The sequence below is a fragment of the Hemitrygon akajei genome, chromosome 8, assembly GCF_048418815.1.
Source record: "Hemitrygon akajei chromosome 8, sHemAka1.3, whole genome shotgun sequence".
NCBI classification, from domain to species: Eukaryota; Metazoa; Chordata; class Chondrichthyes; order Myliobatiformes; family Dasyatidae; genus Hemitrygon; species Hemitrygon akajei.
In genome coordinates, this window is record NC_133131.1 from 84,663,918 (window position 1) to 84,683,366 (window position 19,449).

The 19,449-nt window shown below is 39.4% G+C and overlaps 1 protein-coding gene across 1 annotated transcript in view; it reads right to left on the reverse strand.

The window, feature by feature from the left end:
- Positions 1-19,449, reverse strand: part of LOC140732025 (aryl hydrocarbon receptor-like) — a 193,596-nt gene that overhangs the window by 32,499 nt on the left and 141,648 nt on the right. The window contains exons 5-6 of the mRNA XM_073054112.1: positions 14,046-14,169; positions 1,291-1,421 (exon numbers count right to left, since the gene is read on the reverse strand). Of these exons, the coding sequence (XP_072910213.1) occupies positions 1,291-1,421; positions 14,046-14,169 (255 nt within the window). The remainder of the gene's footprint in view (positions 1-1,290; positions 1,422-14,045; positions 14,170-19,449) is intronic.

The window sequence follows — 19,449 nt, forward strand, 5'->3', positions numbered from 1 at the left end:
AAATCTCCATTTCAATGTAGACAGAGACCTTTAAAAACGCATAGTGTGGACGCTTATCGTTTTTACACGAAACCGGTGTTTTCAAAATTATCTGGTCTAGTGTGGATGTAGCCTTAGGCTAGAGGATCCTCTAACTCTCAGGTTAGAGGATCAACACCTCGTATTCCATTCAACCTGACGGCATGAACATCAATTTCTCTTACTTCCATTCCCCACTCTGGCTCACCTCTTACCTCTTCTGTTCTCCTCACCTGCCTATCACCTCCCCATGGGGCCCTCCTCCTTCTCTTTCTCCCATAGCCCACTCTCCTATCAGATTCCTTCTTCTTCAGCCTTTTATCTTTTCCATCTATCACCTTGTTTATACTGGCTTCCTCTCCCTCTCCCTTCCTTTCCAGTCCTGATGAAGGGTCTCATCCCAAGATGTTGATTGCTTATTCCTCTATACAGATGCTGCCCGGTGGACACAGTTCCTCCAGCATTTTGTATGTGTTCTGCCTTTCCAGCATCTGCAAAATCTCATGTTTAACATCAACTATACACTCCACCTGGTCTTGAACCTTTCGGACAAGCATACATCAGGGCAGTGAAGGAAAAAAAGGGTTCATGTATAGGATCTCCTCAGTCAACAGGACCAAAAAATATTGAAGTTAACTGCACAACTATTGAGTAAGAACTGTGAATAGAGTTACAGAGTTCTGGCGCAGGCATACAAATGAAGAGAGGGAAAGAATTACTGACTTAATGGACAGTGAGTTGGGTGAGGAGAATGAGAGTGGGGAAGGGGTGAAGAGAAACGAGACAAGAAAAATAACACAAAGGTTTCAATTTTAAATATTGTTAATAATCTCCAACAGCAGCTGAAAATCAGAGGGAATGTTCATTTTAATGATTAGTAATAATTAATATAATACATGGAATCAAGGATCACAAATCAACCTTTTGGAGCGAATTTTGTCCGTCTCTACAGAGCAGTCTCACTGCACTTGGAGTGTTTAAAGATCAAGTCAAATAACCAGAAACTGCTTTTACACCTATTTTTTTTTACGTGTTGCCCAACTTCTCCCTGCTCAAGACGCTTTAACATTTGAGAAAAGATCATTTATTTTTATTGAATAATTTGTATTTTATGAGAAAATCCCTTAGGACTTTATAATTATAACCAATACAGTTCACGAGATGATAGCATTGGTAAAACAATGTTACTTAGTAAATAGTTATTGTTAAATAACTTCACATGAAAACTGCAAGATAAAAAAGAAAATGCACAATGTCAAAAGATAACTTTACCAGAAATCCAGATGAATTATCCAGGAGACATCTTAACCTGCATACAAAGTTTCTTTCCAAAAAAGGTGACTTTTCTGGGGGAAGCTGCTCGGGACTATAATGATTCATGGGCATTGGAAGTCCATTTTCACCTGAATAAAAGATAATTTCATGAGACATACACCAAGAATGTATAGAAATATAAAAGTATGGCTTCTTTCCTAGGACTTTCTATTTTTACACTTTGTCCAAATTAAGTAATATCAAAAAAAGCTATGAGCATCCGTGCTAGAAATCAGATTGGATATAAAATTGCAATCTGGCCTGAGCTTGACCTGAGAGAACATTTATAATCCTCACATTCATCTCTCTCTCCCTCTTTTGCACATATGCAGCCCACACTTCTCTCGGTTAACCTCCATCTACAAGTCACAGCCAGATATACTGATTATGAAGCACAAATATTTAAGATAATCCAAAACTAACACATGTATTCTTATCATTCTAGGGCAAGGTATATGGGATCAAATCAAAGCAACATTTTTTCATGAATTAAATGCTACATTGTCATTTTGAATCTTAAGCAATTTAAAGGCAGGAATATCATTATTGACTGACAGTATCAACAGCAAATTACCATTAATGATTCCCACATTCTCACAATACATATACTATCTGTCGCCCCCTGGCACACCTTAGCCTCGCTCAGCTTGCTTCCGTCTAGGGGGAGCAGGCTTCGGCCCCGCCAATCTGAATAATCAGCTTGTGTGGATGCTGTGTGATGTCCCCGCCACCCCCCCCCCCCCCAAATAACACACAGTACACCTTATACGATAACAAAGAACGCAGTTACAAAGAAAAAGAAGAAACCCCCTTACACCAATAAGAAACCCCTTTACATATAAAAAGAGGATATTTGGAATGGGTGGGAGAACAGAATTTCCTTTAAGGTGAAAGAAAATACTGTATATTACAAACAAATATGCATTGATAACCATAATTCAAATAATTTAGTTACCTCCTTCAGAGAGTACAACAAATCATTTGATTGCCCCAAGAGAAAGAACAGTGCTTTTAAGAAAGAAAGGAGTAAAAGAATTTCTTCGCAAATGGGCCAATGAGCAGAAGTACATTCAGTGGCCACTTTATTAGGTACTCCTGTATGCCTGCTCACGTGGCAGCAATTCAATGCGTAACAGCATGTAGACTTGGTCAAGCAGTTCAGTTGTTGTTCAGGCCAAGCTTCCGAACGGAGATGCAATGTGACTATTGAGTAATTGTTGGTGCCAAATGGGGTAGTTTGATTATCTCAGAAACTGCTAAACTCCTGGGATTTTCATGCACAACAGGCTCTAGACTTCACAGAGAATAGTGCGAAAAACAAAAACACTCAGTGAGCGGCATTTCTGTGGACAGAAATTACTTGTTAATGAAGGAGGTCTGACTGTGGTGAAACTGGCTCAAGCTGATGAGAAAGGGACAGTAACTAAAATAGCCACGCATTATGACAGTGATGTACAGCAGAACATCTCCGAATGCGCAACACGTTGAATCTCGGAGTGGATGGGCTACAACAGCAAAAGTATACATGAGGTTCCACTCCTGTACCTAATAAAATGGCCACTAACTGTAATGCTCAACACTAAATGACAATACAGACGAAACACTTTGGCAAAACTCAGATTATTGCATTGAAAGGATTTTGCAAACAGATAATTAAAATTCCAACTTGGCTCTTTTTGAAGAGAAGCATCCCATTTAAAGTTCTGTAAACTGTGTCACATTAAAAAAGTATTTTATGGGCATTTGCACTCATCTAAGCAGGTGAATAGAGATGCTGCTCAATATTTTATTGATAGATAGACCATCGCTGGAAAATGCAGCTCTTGCTTAGTAGTGAATTGACCTAGGTTATTTGCTCAACACCTGAGTATAACCAACAAAGTCAAGTTAATATTCGGAAAACCCAAGAGTAAAAAGAGTTAAATAAGATGAAAAACGAGAATAAGTCCATTATTAATAGTACTTGTATCTTTTCCCAATTATTGATCAGTCATATTACATGCTTCTGGAATTTTTGTATATTTTATTAACTAAAATTGCCTTACTTAGAAAAAAAAATAAATATTGGACCTCAAGAGTTTAAAATACATCACTTCTACACCTGCATGAAAATGTGCATCCTAAATAGAAATAGCTACTAAATATTTACATAAATAAGACCCATAAGACATAGGAGCAGAATTAGGCCATTCAGCCCATCGAGTCTGCTCCGCCATTCCATCCTGGCTGATCCTGGATCCCACTCAACCCCATACACCTGCCTTCTCACCATATCCTTTGATGCAATGACCAACCCAGAAACGATCAACTTCTGCCTTAAACATACACACGGACTTGGCCTCCACTGCAGTCTGTGGCAGAGCATTCCACAGATTTACTACTCTCTGGCTAAAAAAGAATCCTCCCTACCACTGTTCTAAAGAGTCATCCTTCAATTTTGAGGCTGTGCTTCCTAGTTCTGGATACCCCCACCATTGGAAATATTCTCACTACATTCACCCTATCTAGTCCTTTCAACATTTGGTAGGTTTTAATGAGATCACAACACATTCTTCTAAATTCCAGTGATTACAGGCCCAAATTTGCCAAATTCTCCTCATATGTTAATCCTTTTATTCCTGGAATCATGCTCGTGAACCTCCTCCGGACTCTCTCCAATTACAACATGCCCTTTCTGAGATATAGGGCCGAAAACTGTTGACAACTCTCTAAGTGTGGCCTGACTAGTGTCTTATAAAGGCTCAGCATTATCTCCTTGCTTTTACATTTTATTCCCCTTGAAGTAAATGTTAACATTGCATTTGCCTTCTTTACCATAGACTCAACCTGTAAATTAACCTTCTGGGAGTCTTGCACAATGACTCCCAAGTCTTTCTGTACCTCTGATGTTTGAACCTTCTCCCCATTTAGATAATAGTGTGCACTATTGTTTCTTTTACTAAAATGCATTATCACACATTTCCCAACACTGTATTCCATCTGACATTTTCTACCCATTCTTCCACTTTGTCGAAGTCTTGCTGCAATCACATTACTTCCTCAGCACTACCTACTCCTCCACCTATCTTTGTGTCATCTGCAAACTTTGCCACAAAGCCAACAATTCCATTATCTAAATCACTGACAAGCAATGTGAAAAGCAGTGATCCCTATACTGACCCCTGAGGAACACCAGTAGTCACCGGCAGCCCACCAGAAAAGGCCCTTTTATTCCCACTCGCTGCCTCCTGCCTGTCAGCCATTCCACTATCTTCCCTGTGACACCACAGGATTTTATCTTGTTAAGCAGCCTCATATGTGGTACCTTATTAAATATCCAAGTAAGGGATCTGAAAATCCAAGTAAGGGACACCCACTGCCTCTCCTTTGTCCATTATGCCTGTTACTTTCTTGAAGAACTCTTAACAAGTTTGCCAGGCATGATTTCCCTTTACAGAAACCATGCTGACTTTGACTTATTCTATCATTAGTCTCCGAGTTCCTCGAAACCTCATCTTTAATAATAGACTCCAACACTTTCCCAGCCACTGAGGTTAGGCTAACTGGGCTCCAATTTCCTTTCATTTGCCTTCCTCCCTTCTTAAAGAGTGGAGTGATGTTTGAAATCTTCCAGTCCTCTGGGACCATGCCAGAACCAGGTGATTCTTGAAAGATCATCTTCAGCAACCTCTCTCAGGACTTATCCACTTTAAGAGCATTGAGGTTGCCTGCCAACTTTTCCTTTGTAATCGCAATGGCACTCACTCCTGTTCCCAGGCTCTCAAGGACCTCTGGTGTCTTCCACAGTAAAGATAGATACAAAGTACCCATTAATGTTCATAAATCCTGCCTCTCAGGATATTTTCCATCAACTTACCAACCACTGAAGTAAGGCTCACTGGTGTATAATTTCCTGGGCTACCTCTATTCCCTTTCTTGAATAAAGGAACAACACCTGCAACCCTCCAATCCTCCAGAACCTCTCCCATCCCCATTGATGATGCAAAGACCATTGCCAGAGGCTCAGCAATCTCCCTTGCTTCCCACAGTAGCCTGGGGTATATCTCGTCTGGTCCCAGTGACATATCCAAATTGATGCTTTCCAAAAGGTCCAGCACATCATCTTTTTTTTAAATGTCTATATACTCAAGCTTTTCAGTCCACTGTAAGTCATCCCTACAATCACTAAATTCCTCTTCCATTGTTAATACTGAAGCAAATAATTCATTAAGTACCTCCACTATCTCTTTTAGTTTCACACATACTTTTCCACTGTTACACTTGATTGGTCCTATTCTCTCACATCTTATCCTCTTGCTCTTCACACACTTGTAGAATGCCTTGGGATTTTGCTTTCCATAATCCTGCTCACCAAGGCCTTCTCATGGCCCCTTTGGGCTCTCCTAATTTCATTTTTAAGCTCCTTCCTGCTAGCCTTATAATCTTCTAGATCTCTATCATAACCTAGTTTTTTGACCCTTCCATAAGCTTTTCTTTTCTTCTTGACTAGATTTTCAACTGCCTTTGTACAGCATGGTTCCTGTACCCTACCATCCTTTCTGTCTCACTGGAACGTACCTATGCAGAATGCCACGCAAATATCCCCTGAACATTTGCTACATTTCTGCCAAACAGTTCCATGAGAACATCTTTTCTCCATTTATGCTTCAATTTCCTGCCTGATAACTTCATATTTCCCCTTGCTCCAGTTAAAGGCTTTCCTAACTTGTCTGTTCCTATTCCTCTCCAATGCTATGGTAAAGGAGATAGAATTGTGATCACTATCTCCAAAATGCTCTCCCACTGAGAGAACTGACACTTGACCAGGTTCATTTCCCAATACCAGATCAAGTACAGCCTCTCGTCTTGTAGGCGTATCTACATATTGTATCAGGAAACTTTCCTGAACACACCTAACAAACTCCACCCCATCTAAACCCCTTGATCTACGGAGATGCCAATCAATATTGGGGAAATTAAAATCTCCCATCACGACAACCCAGTTATTATTGCACCGCTCCAGAATCTCTCCTTATCTGCTCCTCAATGTCTCTGTTACTATTAAGTGGTCCATAAAAAACACCCAGTAGAGTTATTGACCCATTCTTTTTTCTAACTTTCACCCACAGAGTAGACAATCCCTCTATGTCTTCCTCTTTTTCTGCATCTGTGACACTATCTCTGATCAACAGTGCCACGCCCCTACCTCTGTTGCCTCCCTCCCTGTCCTTTCTGAAACATCTAAAGCCTGCCACTCTAAGTCGCCATTCTTGCCCCTAAGCCATCCAAGTCTCTATAATGGCCACAACATCATAGCTCCAAGTACAAGTTTAACCCCGTCATCCCTGTCATCTCGTAAACCTCTTCTGGACACTCTCCAACACCAGCATATCCTTTTTTACATATGGGCCCCAAATTCCTCATGATATCCAAATGTCCTCTAACCAATGACATAAACCCTCAGCATTACATCCTTGCTTTTATGTTTGTCTTCCCAAAATAAATCCTAACATTGCATCTGTCATCCTTACTATTGACTCAACCAGCAAATTAATCTTTTGGGCATCTTGCATGCGGATTTCAATGCCTTTTTGCACCTCAGATTTCTGAATTCTCTCCCCATTTAGAAAACAGGTGCATGACCACACACTCCCCTAAACTATATTACATCTGCCAATTTGAATGGGCAAAATTCCATAAAACAACTGGTTGTAATGCATAGGTCATCTGTACAGCTTTGTTTAAGATATCCAGAGACGAGGGAAAGATTAATGTTTGCATAATAGATGATTAGAATAAAATCAGAAAGTAAATATTTAATATGCTGATATGAAGAGAAAATGAAGAGTATTTGAATGAAGTGAAGTCTGTTAAGATAATGTAAGATTAGTGCTGAACGGCCAGAAGTAATTATTCTTTCCATTTCAGTTCTCATGTGGCTTTATCAAAGATGTAAATAAAACGTGGAGAGCATCATTTAGAAGATATTGGTAATAAAATCAAAAATTGTAAAAACAGCAAATGAATCAGGGAGAGCAGGTATAATTACTTTACAATGATTTCTTTGAGCTATAAATGTGTTGATAAAGCTTGAAAATGAGAGAGCAGAACAAAATATATTGTATAAACATAAATGTGTCATGTGTATAATGATGCACTAAGCTTTTCTACTTTTCTAATTGCATATTGTGCACACAGACAAAAGACATCAGATACTATATACTTCCACATATTTAATAACTAATAATTATACCATCTACCTTTGAAAGCAAGAAACAAAACATAACCTGCTAAATATTTCCAAGCATTTTTAAAAAAAAATTCTAATCACAGACTGTCACACTGACATTGTATATCTGGTTAAGAGTGGTATTTCTACTCCTTAAGACTTCTATAGCTATGCTGATCTATCTTTAGTGACTAAAGGGTACCATTTCCAGGGTGCGTTTATGATTATGGTTAAAATAAAGAGTCCAGCAGGTGAGCAAATTCGCAGATTTTTTAGAAACTGCACAACTCTCAAACTATGGTCATTATGACAACACTAGAACCCAGATCTATTTGAGGCTGTGCATCATTATTGAATTTAGTATAAGTTAGCTCTGCTCAAATGATTTACTTGCCTAAACCATTGGATCAGCTTACAGTTTCTAAAGTGGTAATGCATGATTTGAAGCTTACTGTCTGTGCTCAGTTTAGCCAGCAGCTGTTGTGAAAATGCACATTTATGAACAAACTTACTCCAAAGTTGTGGTAATATTTAAATGCAATTCAAAATTATCAAGTCTACAAATACGCGAGTCCTAAAATAATATTTCTGTAACTCTTGTAAATGGAACTATTATTGATATATCATGTTTAGTAATATACTACATTTTTAAATCCATGGTCATGGATATAATTTATTTAGTGTACTTTAAAAACTCTTCATGCAAATTACTTGTGCACACTTTTTGCAGAAGAGTTTTAGACAATCTTGACTTACTTCCACTCCAGCTTTCTGGGGCTGAGGTATTTGATGAAATCAGTGTGGGAATCACAAATTGTTCTATGGATGAGGTGGAGGCTGACAAGTGGTTAATTTGTGATGTAGCGGCATATTTGTTGTTCCGGCTGTAGACAGTCCACAACTTAAGATCACATTGGAGGGCAGGGATCACTGTTGTCTGTTAAACTGTGTGCCAAGTCAAAGGTCTTGATTTTCCGTTACCCTTTTTTCTCTTAACAGATGGAAGGTTGTGCTGGTACATTTAAAGTGAAGGTGAATTTCATCATTGGTCTGCCTTTGACGAGAGATGGCTTTTGACATTTGGGAAGTAGTCTAAGTTTTCCAGTATCTAGTTCTGAACTATATAGATGCAGTACAGAGTGAGGTAGCAGAAGCAAGTTTGTGCAGGACAAACATGCAGATATTAAATGCAAAGCATCAATCTTGTATGCTTCAATGAATGAATCAACAATTGCTTGAAGCTCAGCGTTCAAGCTTGTATAAACAAGTTTATGTGTCCATCTCTCTTTTAAATTAAAATACTACAGACTGACTTTTCTTTAACTTTCTGATAACCCTCTCATCCTAGTAATTAACTCATAAACCTCTTCTGCACCTCTCTGAAAGTGTATGATAAGATCCTGAACACATGGATTTGAGGTTAATTTACTGGCATTGACAGGGAATTAGTTATCAGACTAAAAACAAATAGTGAGAATGAAGAGATAACTATCAGAATGGCAAGCTGTAAATTGTGGCGCACCATAAAAATTGGTTCATATTTTACATTAATGATTTGGTGGGCATTGTAAATGAGGCATGACTGTGAATACAGAGAGGGTTTAAAGAAGACACGCAGGACTAGTTAAGGGACAGATCACTATATTCGGAATATCCAGCTCCTGTTCTATGTGTTTGTAGCCTTGACACTTAGTTAACTGGTCCAGTTACATTTTTGGTGAACAGTCACCCCTTGGATTTTTGGAGGTGACAAATTCAGCAACAGTAACGTTGTTAAATGTCATGATCTTTGCTTGTTAGAGATATTTGTTGCCTATCAGTGGAATCATGCAAATACATAGGTGATTTATTATCTGATTTTTGCCAAGAACAATTGTAATAATGGATAGACCATGATCACTAATATAATGACGGTGATGATGATTAGCTGATTATTTACTAGTAGAACAAAACCTTGCATAATCAGCAATAACCTGGTGATTGTGTTCCAGCTGTAACTTATCTCCCCTTGTGCCTGATGACTCTAACCAGTGAACACTTTTCCAACCAATTCCCATTGACTGCATTTGTGGTCCAAGCCTAAAATGTTTTTTTTGTAGTTACGCAAAAGTAGAAATACCAGCAGAACAAAATAAAATCATCTTGAAATTCACTTGCTCCAAGGAAGGTGTTTTAATGGAACAATATCTGAGGTATTTTTGAGGCGCAAAATGCTGCTACAAAGTCCAATTTAAAATGGTGGGCAGAACTGCAGACCTTGCACATTAAATTTGCTGAAACGCCCATCTTCAAAATGTCCTGGCATTGCAGACCAAGAAGAGTAAATCAGTTTACAGTTATGAGAAATATTGGAGAGGGATCGAATGAAGGCAGAAGTGTAATCAAAGATAAGAAGGTGGAGATATGGGGATCTTAAGGACACTGTTGCAAGGTGGAACATGGGCACGGAGGCTGAGGAGGGAGACGCTGCCGTCGTAGCGAGCGTGGGAAGGGTTCCAAGGGGGGTTTTACCTGGAGTCTTGGTCTTGGTAGATAATTCAGGAACAAGGCCAGACTTAGGCTATATTCACACTACGCCAGATAAATCCGTAACCGAAGCTTTTTCTCTTCGTTTTTACGCTCCGTCCACACTAAAATGGTGTTTTCATCCCCCGAAACTGGAGCTTTTCAGGAACGCTTTCCAGGCTGGATATTTTTTTTTCGGGCAGATCAGTGTGGATGGGGTAACCGGAGACTTTTGAAAATGCTATCAGATGGCAGCGCGCTATTTTCATTGTTTTCTTGAACGCAACCTAACAATTTCAGAACAGACGGCAAAGAGACTGAAGCCAGAAGAGTTAGAAACGTACTCACCAAATACTTTGACCCATAACTTACTGAATAAATAAGTATACTGTACTCACTTTGCCCTGTTTTCTGTCCTTGCTCGTATGAAGGTGGTTTACCTATTTATGCAAGTACTTCTCTGACAATAGATGTGTAACAGCCTAATGTAACATTGTATGGAAATACAAGATAACACTGATGCAGACATGTCTTATACATTTAACAAGGTTCTTTATTAATGCAACAGAGTCAGTCAGTTTTTCAATGTTTGTCATCAGCTGGGTCAATCTGTCCGTGAACTCCCTGTCGGTTGCTGCCGTATGCTCCAGTATGTTTTTTTTTAGTTTTAAGTTCTCCTGTGCAAAAGCCAACAGCTGTCTGTTGTTTTAAGTTTTTCTAGTCTGTAACTACACAAATGCGCGCTTTTATGGCGAGATTCAACATCAAACATGTAACTTGTTTTCGGTAGATGTGTCCTGCGCATGTGCCGGAGGAGGAGATTTGCCGAAATTTCTGTTTCAGTGTGGATAGAGATATTTTTCAAAAACGTATAATGTGGACGCCTATCGTTTTTACGTGAAACCGGTGTTTTCAAAATTATCCGGTCTAATGTGGATGCAGCCTTAGAACTGATAGTCCTAAACACCATGGAGTGAGATTACTTGTACACAAGTCAACCAACCAACTGGCACCTTCTAGTAGTGGTCACAGGATTCTTATACTACTGTTTGATGGAATGCAGGTGTTCGTAATTATTGGAACCTGGGAATAGCTTGGGAACTAAACGAGGTGTTAAAGCCCCAATTCCTGAGTAAGACAGCCGGGTGCCAGAAGGGACCATGACACACTGGTGTGCCACTGGCTGTTAGGCAGCGAGTTATGCAGTTGAGCTGGGGAGTTGAACTTAAAGGAGAGCAAGTTCAAGGTCATAAGAGGGAACACTGCTAACAGAAAGTTTTTAAAACTGGAAGGGCATCTATTTGTAACTGATTTCAAGCACCAGTATTTACCAACTGTTACTTTTTAAGTTAATTTTCATATAATGGACCTCGTTTGTTGTCAAAGCCTGCTTTTGCAAAGTTGCTTACATTTCTAAGTAGACATCTTACATGTAAGTGAGTACTGCTGGCATAAGAATGATATGTGCATTGTACTGTACATCATTGCACATACATGGATGTCCCCTGCTTTAGTACGCCATACACAAATCAACATGTTGGGATGTATGTAATAAACAGGATTAAATCCTGTTCTGCAGCTCATTTAAATATTGCCCGATGCACTAAAATACCTAAGCCAATTATGCAACTGAAAAACAAGGCAACAACTACCACCCAGTCGTTCTGATATCCACCATCATGAAGTACTTTGAGAGGCTGGGCATGGCACACAGTAACTCCAGCCTCCCAAACAATTTCAACCCACTGCAATTCACCGCTGTAACAGGTACTCATCTCCTGAGCATCTGGACAGTAAATATATCTACATTAGATTACTGTTAATTAATTACAGCTCCATCTTCAGTACTATAATTCCCAGCAAATTCATCACCTAACTCTGAGACCTGAGAGTCAACGCTTCTCTCTTCAACTGGACCTATGACTTAACAACCAACAGACTGAAATCTGTAAGGACAGGCACAACACCCCCACCATGAGAGTTCAGAACATTGGTGCTCCACAAGGTTGTGTCATCAGACCCCTATTCTTCTCCCTGTGCACTCACGACTGCATGGCTAGATTCTGATCTAACTCCATTTACTTGTTTGCAGGTGATACCACTGTGATGGGTTGTACCTCAAATAATGAGTCTGTGTACAGGAAGGAACTAGAGATCAGTAACATAGAGTCATGACAACAAACTTACTCAGTGTTAGCAAAAGAGCTGGTCGCTTACTTTAGGAAGGGAGTAGAGCACATACTCCTGTCTTCATCAACACTACTAAAGTTGAGAAGGTTGAGAGCTTTAAGTTCCTTGGAGTGAACATCCCAATAGCGTATCCTGGTCCAACCAAATTGACACTATAGCCAAGAAAGCTCACCAACAGCTCTACTTCCTCAAGAGTCTCAAGAAATCTGGTATGTCCCTATTGACCCTTGTAAAAAGGCCAAACTTGCATTTGCTTCTTTAATTACTTGTTGTATGTGGTGCTTATTTGCATGGGGTTGCTGGCTAGATTTCTTAATAAAAGGAAATCTGATTTCACTTTTTGAAATATTTCACTTATATTAATTACTGTTTTAATCATAATTTTTAAATCAGTTTTTAAAATTTGTTAAAAAACTAAACTATTTAGACAACTCACCCAAAATGCTGGAGGAACTCAGACCTGATGGAGGTTCTCGGCCCAAAACATTGAGTTTATTCACTTCTATAGATGCTGTCTGGCCTGCTGAGTTCCTCCAGCATTTTGTGTGTGTTGCTTGGATTTCCAGCATCTGCAGGTTCTCTCTTGTTTGTGATTAATCTATTTAAAAACTTTCTTGGGTGTATAGGATCAGCTAATTAGCCCTCTATATCCAGAAAAGGGGAGCAAGTACCGGCAGTAGGGTTATATTCTGGGCAGTAGGCTAGATTTATCAAAGTCCAGACCTCTAAGCCAATAACTACACCATTTATATCTTGTTCAATTGAATGCTGATACAAAAACAGAAAAATTAAAGAAAAAGCAAACAGCTAAAATACCATATAACCATATAACATATAACAATCACAGCATGGAAACAGGCCATCTCGGCCCTCCTAGTCCGTGCTGAACTCTTAATCTCACCTAGTCCCACCTACCCGCACTCAGCCCATAACCCTCCACTCCTTTCCTGTCCATATACCTATCCAATTTTACCTTAAATGACACAACTGAACTGGCCTCTACTACTTCTACAGGAAGCTCATTCCACACAACTATCACTCTCTGAGTAAAGAAATACCCCCTTGTGTTTCCCTTAAACTTTTGCCCCCTAACTCTCAAATCATGCCCTCTCATTTGAATCTCCCCTACTCTCAATGGAAACAGCCTATTCACGTCAACTCTATCTATCCCTCTCAAAATTTTAAATACCTCGATCAAATCCCCCCTCAACCTTCTACGCTCCAATGAATAGAGACCTAACTTGTTCAACCTTTCTCTGTAACTTAAGTGCTGAAACCCAGGTAACATCCTAGTAAATCGTCTCTGCACTCTCTCTAATTTATTGATATCTTTCCTATAATTCGGTGACCAGAACTGTACACAATATTCCAAATTTGGCCTTACCAATGCCTTGTACAATTTTAACATTACATCCCAACTTCTGTACTCAATGCTCTGATTTATAAAGGCCAGCGTTCCAAAAGCCTTCTTCACCACCCTATCTACATGAGACTCCACGTTCAGGGAACTATGCACTGTTATTCCTAGATCTCTCTGTTCCACTGCATTCCTCAATGCCCTACCATTTACCCTGTATGTTCTATTTGGATTATTCCTGCCAAAATGTAGAACCTCACACTTCTCAGCATTAAGTTAAATACCTATAACAATTGTCTAATTCTATTGTCTATGTATTATTGATATAAGTTACAATATGCTTTTCAAGGCGTGGATTTGTAGAGATGCAAGTAAATTGAATGAACTCTTCCTTCTGCTCAGGATGGGGGTTTTACTCATTATTTGAGATTTTAAGTGCAACAGCAGAATTACCTGGATGCTCTTTGCCCAATTCAACATTTGGTTCTGGGTTCAGAGCCCAATGGAGTTGTCGTCGAAATTCAGCTCTATCTTCAGTATGGATCAACTCAAATACACTCTGATGGATGATATCAGACTGAGGACAGAAAACAAACACATTTCAATTCAACTTTATGACTCCTGTTCAACACTTTTCTGTCCTAACCAAATAATTCTAATGGAGTTAACTCAAGTATTTAAGGTGAGCATGATAAAAGTTAGTAGAACAATTCATTACGTAAAAACCGGCACAAACATAATGCTTACAGATAACAAAATAAATATATAATGCCTGCTTAGCCTTTAAAAGGAATTAAAACTGAAAATATTTTTAATTGACAGACCTCACAAGATTTCACTTCTATTCCCTTTGCAAGCCAGTCAATTTAAATCAATACTACCCATGGATGAAATATCAATTTTACACAAGGTGAATAATTTCAGAAAACTAAAACTCATATGCTAGATTCCAACATTACTGGAACATATTTCACACACAATCAAGTCAGAAGCATTTTAAAAGTCATTACCATTTACCGTCAATTGCAGTTATATAGGGATTAAACAATCATTTATCATTCAGGAAAAAAAGTTTTAACTGTACTTCTCTTCATAAAATACAATCATCAAGTTGATTCTACTTTGATTACAACTCATAACTAGAAATTCTGAGAAAAATAAACAGTTATGTGGCTGTGTTCAGTGGTTTACTTTTGGTAAACCACTGACTCTCTTGAGCATCCGGATACTAATCTATTCAATGAAAGCTGGTTATAAGCTATAAGCCATTGAACAATTTTAACATACTGTAGGTCAATGGTGCTCATCACTTCCTGTCAATGACCTTATGTACAGACACTGTTGTGCCTAGCATCACCTTATGAATATACAAACAATTTATGTACATATAAGCTATCTTGTGTATTTATATTTCTTACGTTGTTTTATATTATTATCGTGAATTATCTTATTGTTCTTTTTTGTGCCTTGTCAAATCCAGAGAAACAACTATTTCATTCTCCTTTACACTTGTATACTGGAATTGACATTAGAAGTTTCGATTGCTTTAGGAGTTTAGGAAGATCTGGTATGTCACCAAAGACACTTGCAAATTTCTACAGATGTACCATGGAGAGTGTTCTAACTGGCTGCATCACCATCTGGTATGGGAGGGTGGGACTATTGCACAGGATCAAAATAAGCAGCAGAAACTTTTAAAATTAGTCAGTTCCATCACGGGCACTAGCCTCCACTGTATCCAGGACAGCTTCAAGGAGTGATGCCTCAGAAAGGCAGCATCCATCATTAAGGATCCCCATCACCCAGGACATGCCTTGTTCTCATTATTACCACCAGGAAAGAGGACAGAAACCTGAAGGCACCAATTCAAAGATTCAGGAACCGCTTCTTCCACTCTGCCATTCGATTTCGGAATGGACCTTGAACCCATGAACTCTACCACAGTTCTTTTTTATTTCTATTTTTGCACTACTCATTTAAGCTGACTACTTAATATAAATACTTATCGTAATTCACATTTTTTTCCATTACTATGTATGGCACACTACTGCTGCTGCAACGACAACACACTTCACAACGTGCCGGTGATATTAAACCTAATTCTGATTGTGACAATCTTGAACCCTCATGCATGTTAGCACCATGCAAACATAGACACCATACCTGGAAGTAGGTACAGAGGAGATGTCAGGGGTAAGTTGTTCTTTTTATGCAGAGAGTGGTGAGTGCGTGGAATGGGCTGCCAGCGACAGTGCTGGAGGTAGATACAATAGGGTCTTTTAAGAGACTCCTGGATAGGTACATGGAGCTTAGAAAAATAGAGGGCTATGGGTAACCCTAGGTAATTCCTCAGGTAAGGACATGTTCAGCACAGCTTTGTGGGCGAAGGGGCTGCATTGTGCTGTAGGTTTTCTATGTTTCTATAAACGGTATTTAAATTACAGTGAAAGCTTGATTACACTTAATGTTATTAGTTCAAAGAAAATGTAACAGACAGCTCACTTAAGTTAATGATAGATGGCATTAATGAAGTGGTGTCTGGATTAGACTACTCATATGCCTGGAATTTAGAATTTACCCACATCTAGTGTGCTAAATAGAAGCTGTATGTGGTACTAAATCAGATCTGAAATATCCAAAAAAGTGCAAAATTAGAATATTATTGCACAGAGACAGTGTTATTATTTTTCAGGGCATTAAAATTGACCTAAGGGATTCAGCAGGGAATTACAGCGGAAAGTAGTAGGTAGGAAGGAGTAAAAAAAGAGGGAGGTTGGAGACAGATAAAAGCATGTCAACAGGTAAAGAATCGCAATGCCGACCTAGACCAAAGGCCAATGATATTCTTTCATCACAGGTACCATCTGGCGCCAATGATTGGTGAGCAGCTATCAGAGCTACCGCAGGGCATCAAGAAAGTTGATTAACACAGAGAACTGGAGTCCAAGTCCACGGTTACTAGAAAGTGATGAAAAAGCCAAAATTGCATGTTTACCTTCATAGATAAAGGCATGGAAGACTAGAATTAAGACTTTAGGTGGGAACTTTGAAGAACATTGGTTATGCCACACTTGGAATACTGTACACAGTTCTCATCAGCACCCTTGGAATTGTGTAACTATACTGGAGAGACTGCAGAGAAGATTCACCTTTAGTTTTGGGGAGAGGCTGAATTGGTTATCCTTAATTTCCCTGGAGTAAAAAAAAACTGAGGGATGACCCTGACTGAAGCATACGAAATTATGAGAGAGTAGATAGACAAGATCTTACTTCCCCCAAGGCAGCAGCGCTAATAAAAAAAGAACATAGATTTGAGATCAGAAGGAGCTTTTAAAGGGATCTAAGTGTTTGATATCTGAAGTGCACTGCCCGATCAAATGTAATTACGATGTTTAAGATGCATTTACACTACATTTAAGTAGGCAAGGCATAGGAAGATATGGACCTAGTGTGGGCAAGAAGATCAACATATATATGGTTGGGCTGAAGGACCCATTTTTGTGCTTTACAATTCTATGCCTCTGAGTAAGAAACTGTGAATATAATTACAAGTGATTACATCAAAGTAATAATATTCCTGAGGCGCTCTTTGACACACGCTTGGTGCACTTATTCTATTGCCAGTTAATTGAAGGTCTAATTTCTATTGTTAAATAATTAAACCAGCTATATACACCAATAACATCAGCACACGCATGAAGCACAACTGGTGAATTATTCAACATCATAGTATAAATCAGGGCAGGAAGTGGCAAGTCCAATTTCCTGATGGTAGGACTTCTGCCGGAAGTGATCATAAAGAGTTCAAAACAATAAGCTTTGCCTTTTAGGCACGACTTGTACAGAAGACAGAATAACTGGATTCAATTTCACGAGCAGCACACACAAAATGCTGGAGGAACTCCGCAGGCCAGGCAACATCTATGGAAAAGAGTTAACAGTCGACATTTTGGTCCAAAACATCGACTGTTTACTCCTTTCCATGGATGCTGCCTGGCCTGCTGAGTTCCGCCAGCATTTTGTTTGCGTTACTTTGGATTTCCAGCATCTGCAGATTTTCTTGTTTTGTGGTTCAGTTTCTAGACACCAATTCCTTAGGGTGACGTCCATTTGATTGTGATTTACATTACTCAACACAACATATACTTAAAACAAATGACTACTGAAAACTCCAAGAACTGCTGCTAAAAGGGCTGAAAAATATTCACACACTGCAGTTCTGCTTCAGTAACATTCTTCGTCTTCACAATGTTAATAAAGGGAACAAGTTGTATTTATTTGATGACAGAATAAAGATAAAGGGAAAAACAGTAAGAAGCAAGACTAAAATGACTAATGACCATTCATCAATCTCTCTGATGAAGGATCATCAAACTACAACAGTAATTACTTTTTCATCCATAGTTGATACCTGAGCTGCTGAATAACCATCAGCCATCAGGCTCTTGAACCAAAGGAATAACTTCATTCAAATTCATCACTGAAATGTTCCCACAACCTGTGGGCTCACTTTCAAGGATTCTTAGTCTCATGCTGTCAATATTTATTATTATTATTATTATATCTTTCTTTTATTGTCAATTTGTCATCCTTTGCACACTGGTTGGACACCCAAATTGATGCAGTCTCTCATTGATTCTGTTATAGTTATTATTCTATGGATTTACTGAGTATGCCCAAAATTATGTTGTATATGGTGACGTATATGTACTTTGATAATAAACTTACTTCGAACTTTGAGTATTGCCACCATTCACTTTGGCTTAAAATTTTGATAAAGGAGAGGGTTCAAAGAGAGAAGCGGGGAAAGAATGCTCATTAATGCCTCCAAAGTGATGGCATCAACATTCATTTCTTCAACTTCCAGTAATTTCTCTCTATTTCCCTAGCTCAGACAATGACATATTCAATGAGATGCCACTGGGAGACTGGTTCACAGGCAGACTGGTGTCAGGAGTCCAGTGGCATGGAGTGCACGGCATCTCGGGATCCTTCACTGCAGCAGCCTTCCTCCACCTTCACTGCCATCATCTTCTGCACTTCCACCGCTGACATCCTGGTTGGATTGTACTTTGTCTGTAATCTCCCTCTTGACCTTACTACCATGGATGAACTTACCTCAATGAGAACTCTACAGGAAGCTAAACTCCAGCCGGATTGCTTTTGGGATCTCGGAAACTCACAGACCTCACACTCTGTGATGTGAATATCACAAGGGTCATGATTGGCACAGATGACTGCTGGTCAGGTCATTACCTGTTTGCTCTACCTTGTCCAACAGACTCATGAAAAAGAGCAGGGTTCCTAAGAAGACTAGGCCAAGAATAAAACATGCGAGCCTGCTTGGCACTGCCACCCAATAGCACCTTCAGGCATTGTTTGGGGTAAAACCCCCAAAACGAATATACACCACCATTCTGTCATATATTCCTGAGGAGACTGAGCTCCTTTAACATCTGCCGGACGATGCTGAGGATGTTCTACGAGTCTGTGGTGGCCAGTGCTATCATGTTTGCTGTTGTGTGCAGGGGCAGCAGGCTGAGGGTAGCAGACACCAACAGAATCAACAAACTCATTCGTAAGGCCAGTGACATTGTGGGGGTGGAACTGGACTCTCTGACGGTGGTGTCTGAAAAGAGGATGCAGTCCAAGTTGCATGCCATCTTGGACAATGTCTCCCATCCACTCCATAATATACTGGTTAGGCACAGAAGTACATTAAGTCTGAGACTCATTCCACCGAGGTGCAACACTGAGCGTCATAGGAAGTCATTCCTGCCTGTGGCCATCAAACTTTACAACTCCTCCCTTGGAGTGTCAGACACCCTGAAGCAATAGGCTGGTCCTGAACTTATTT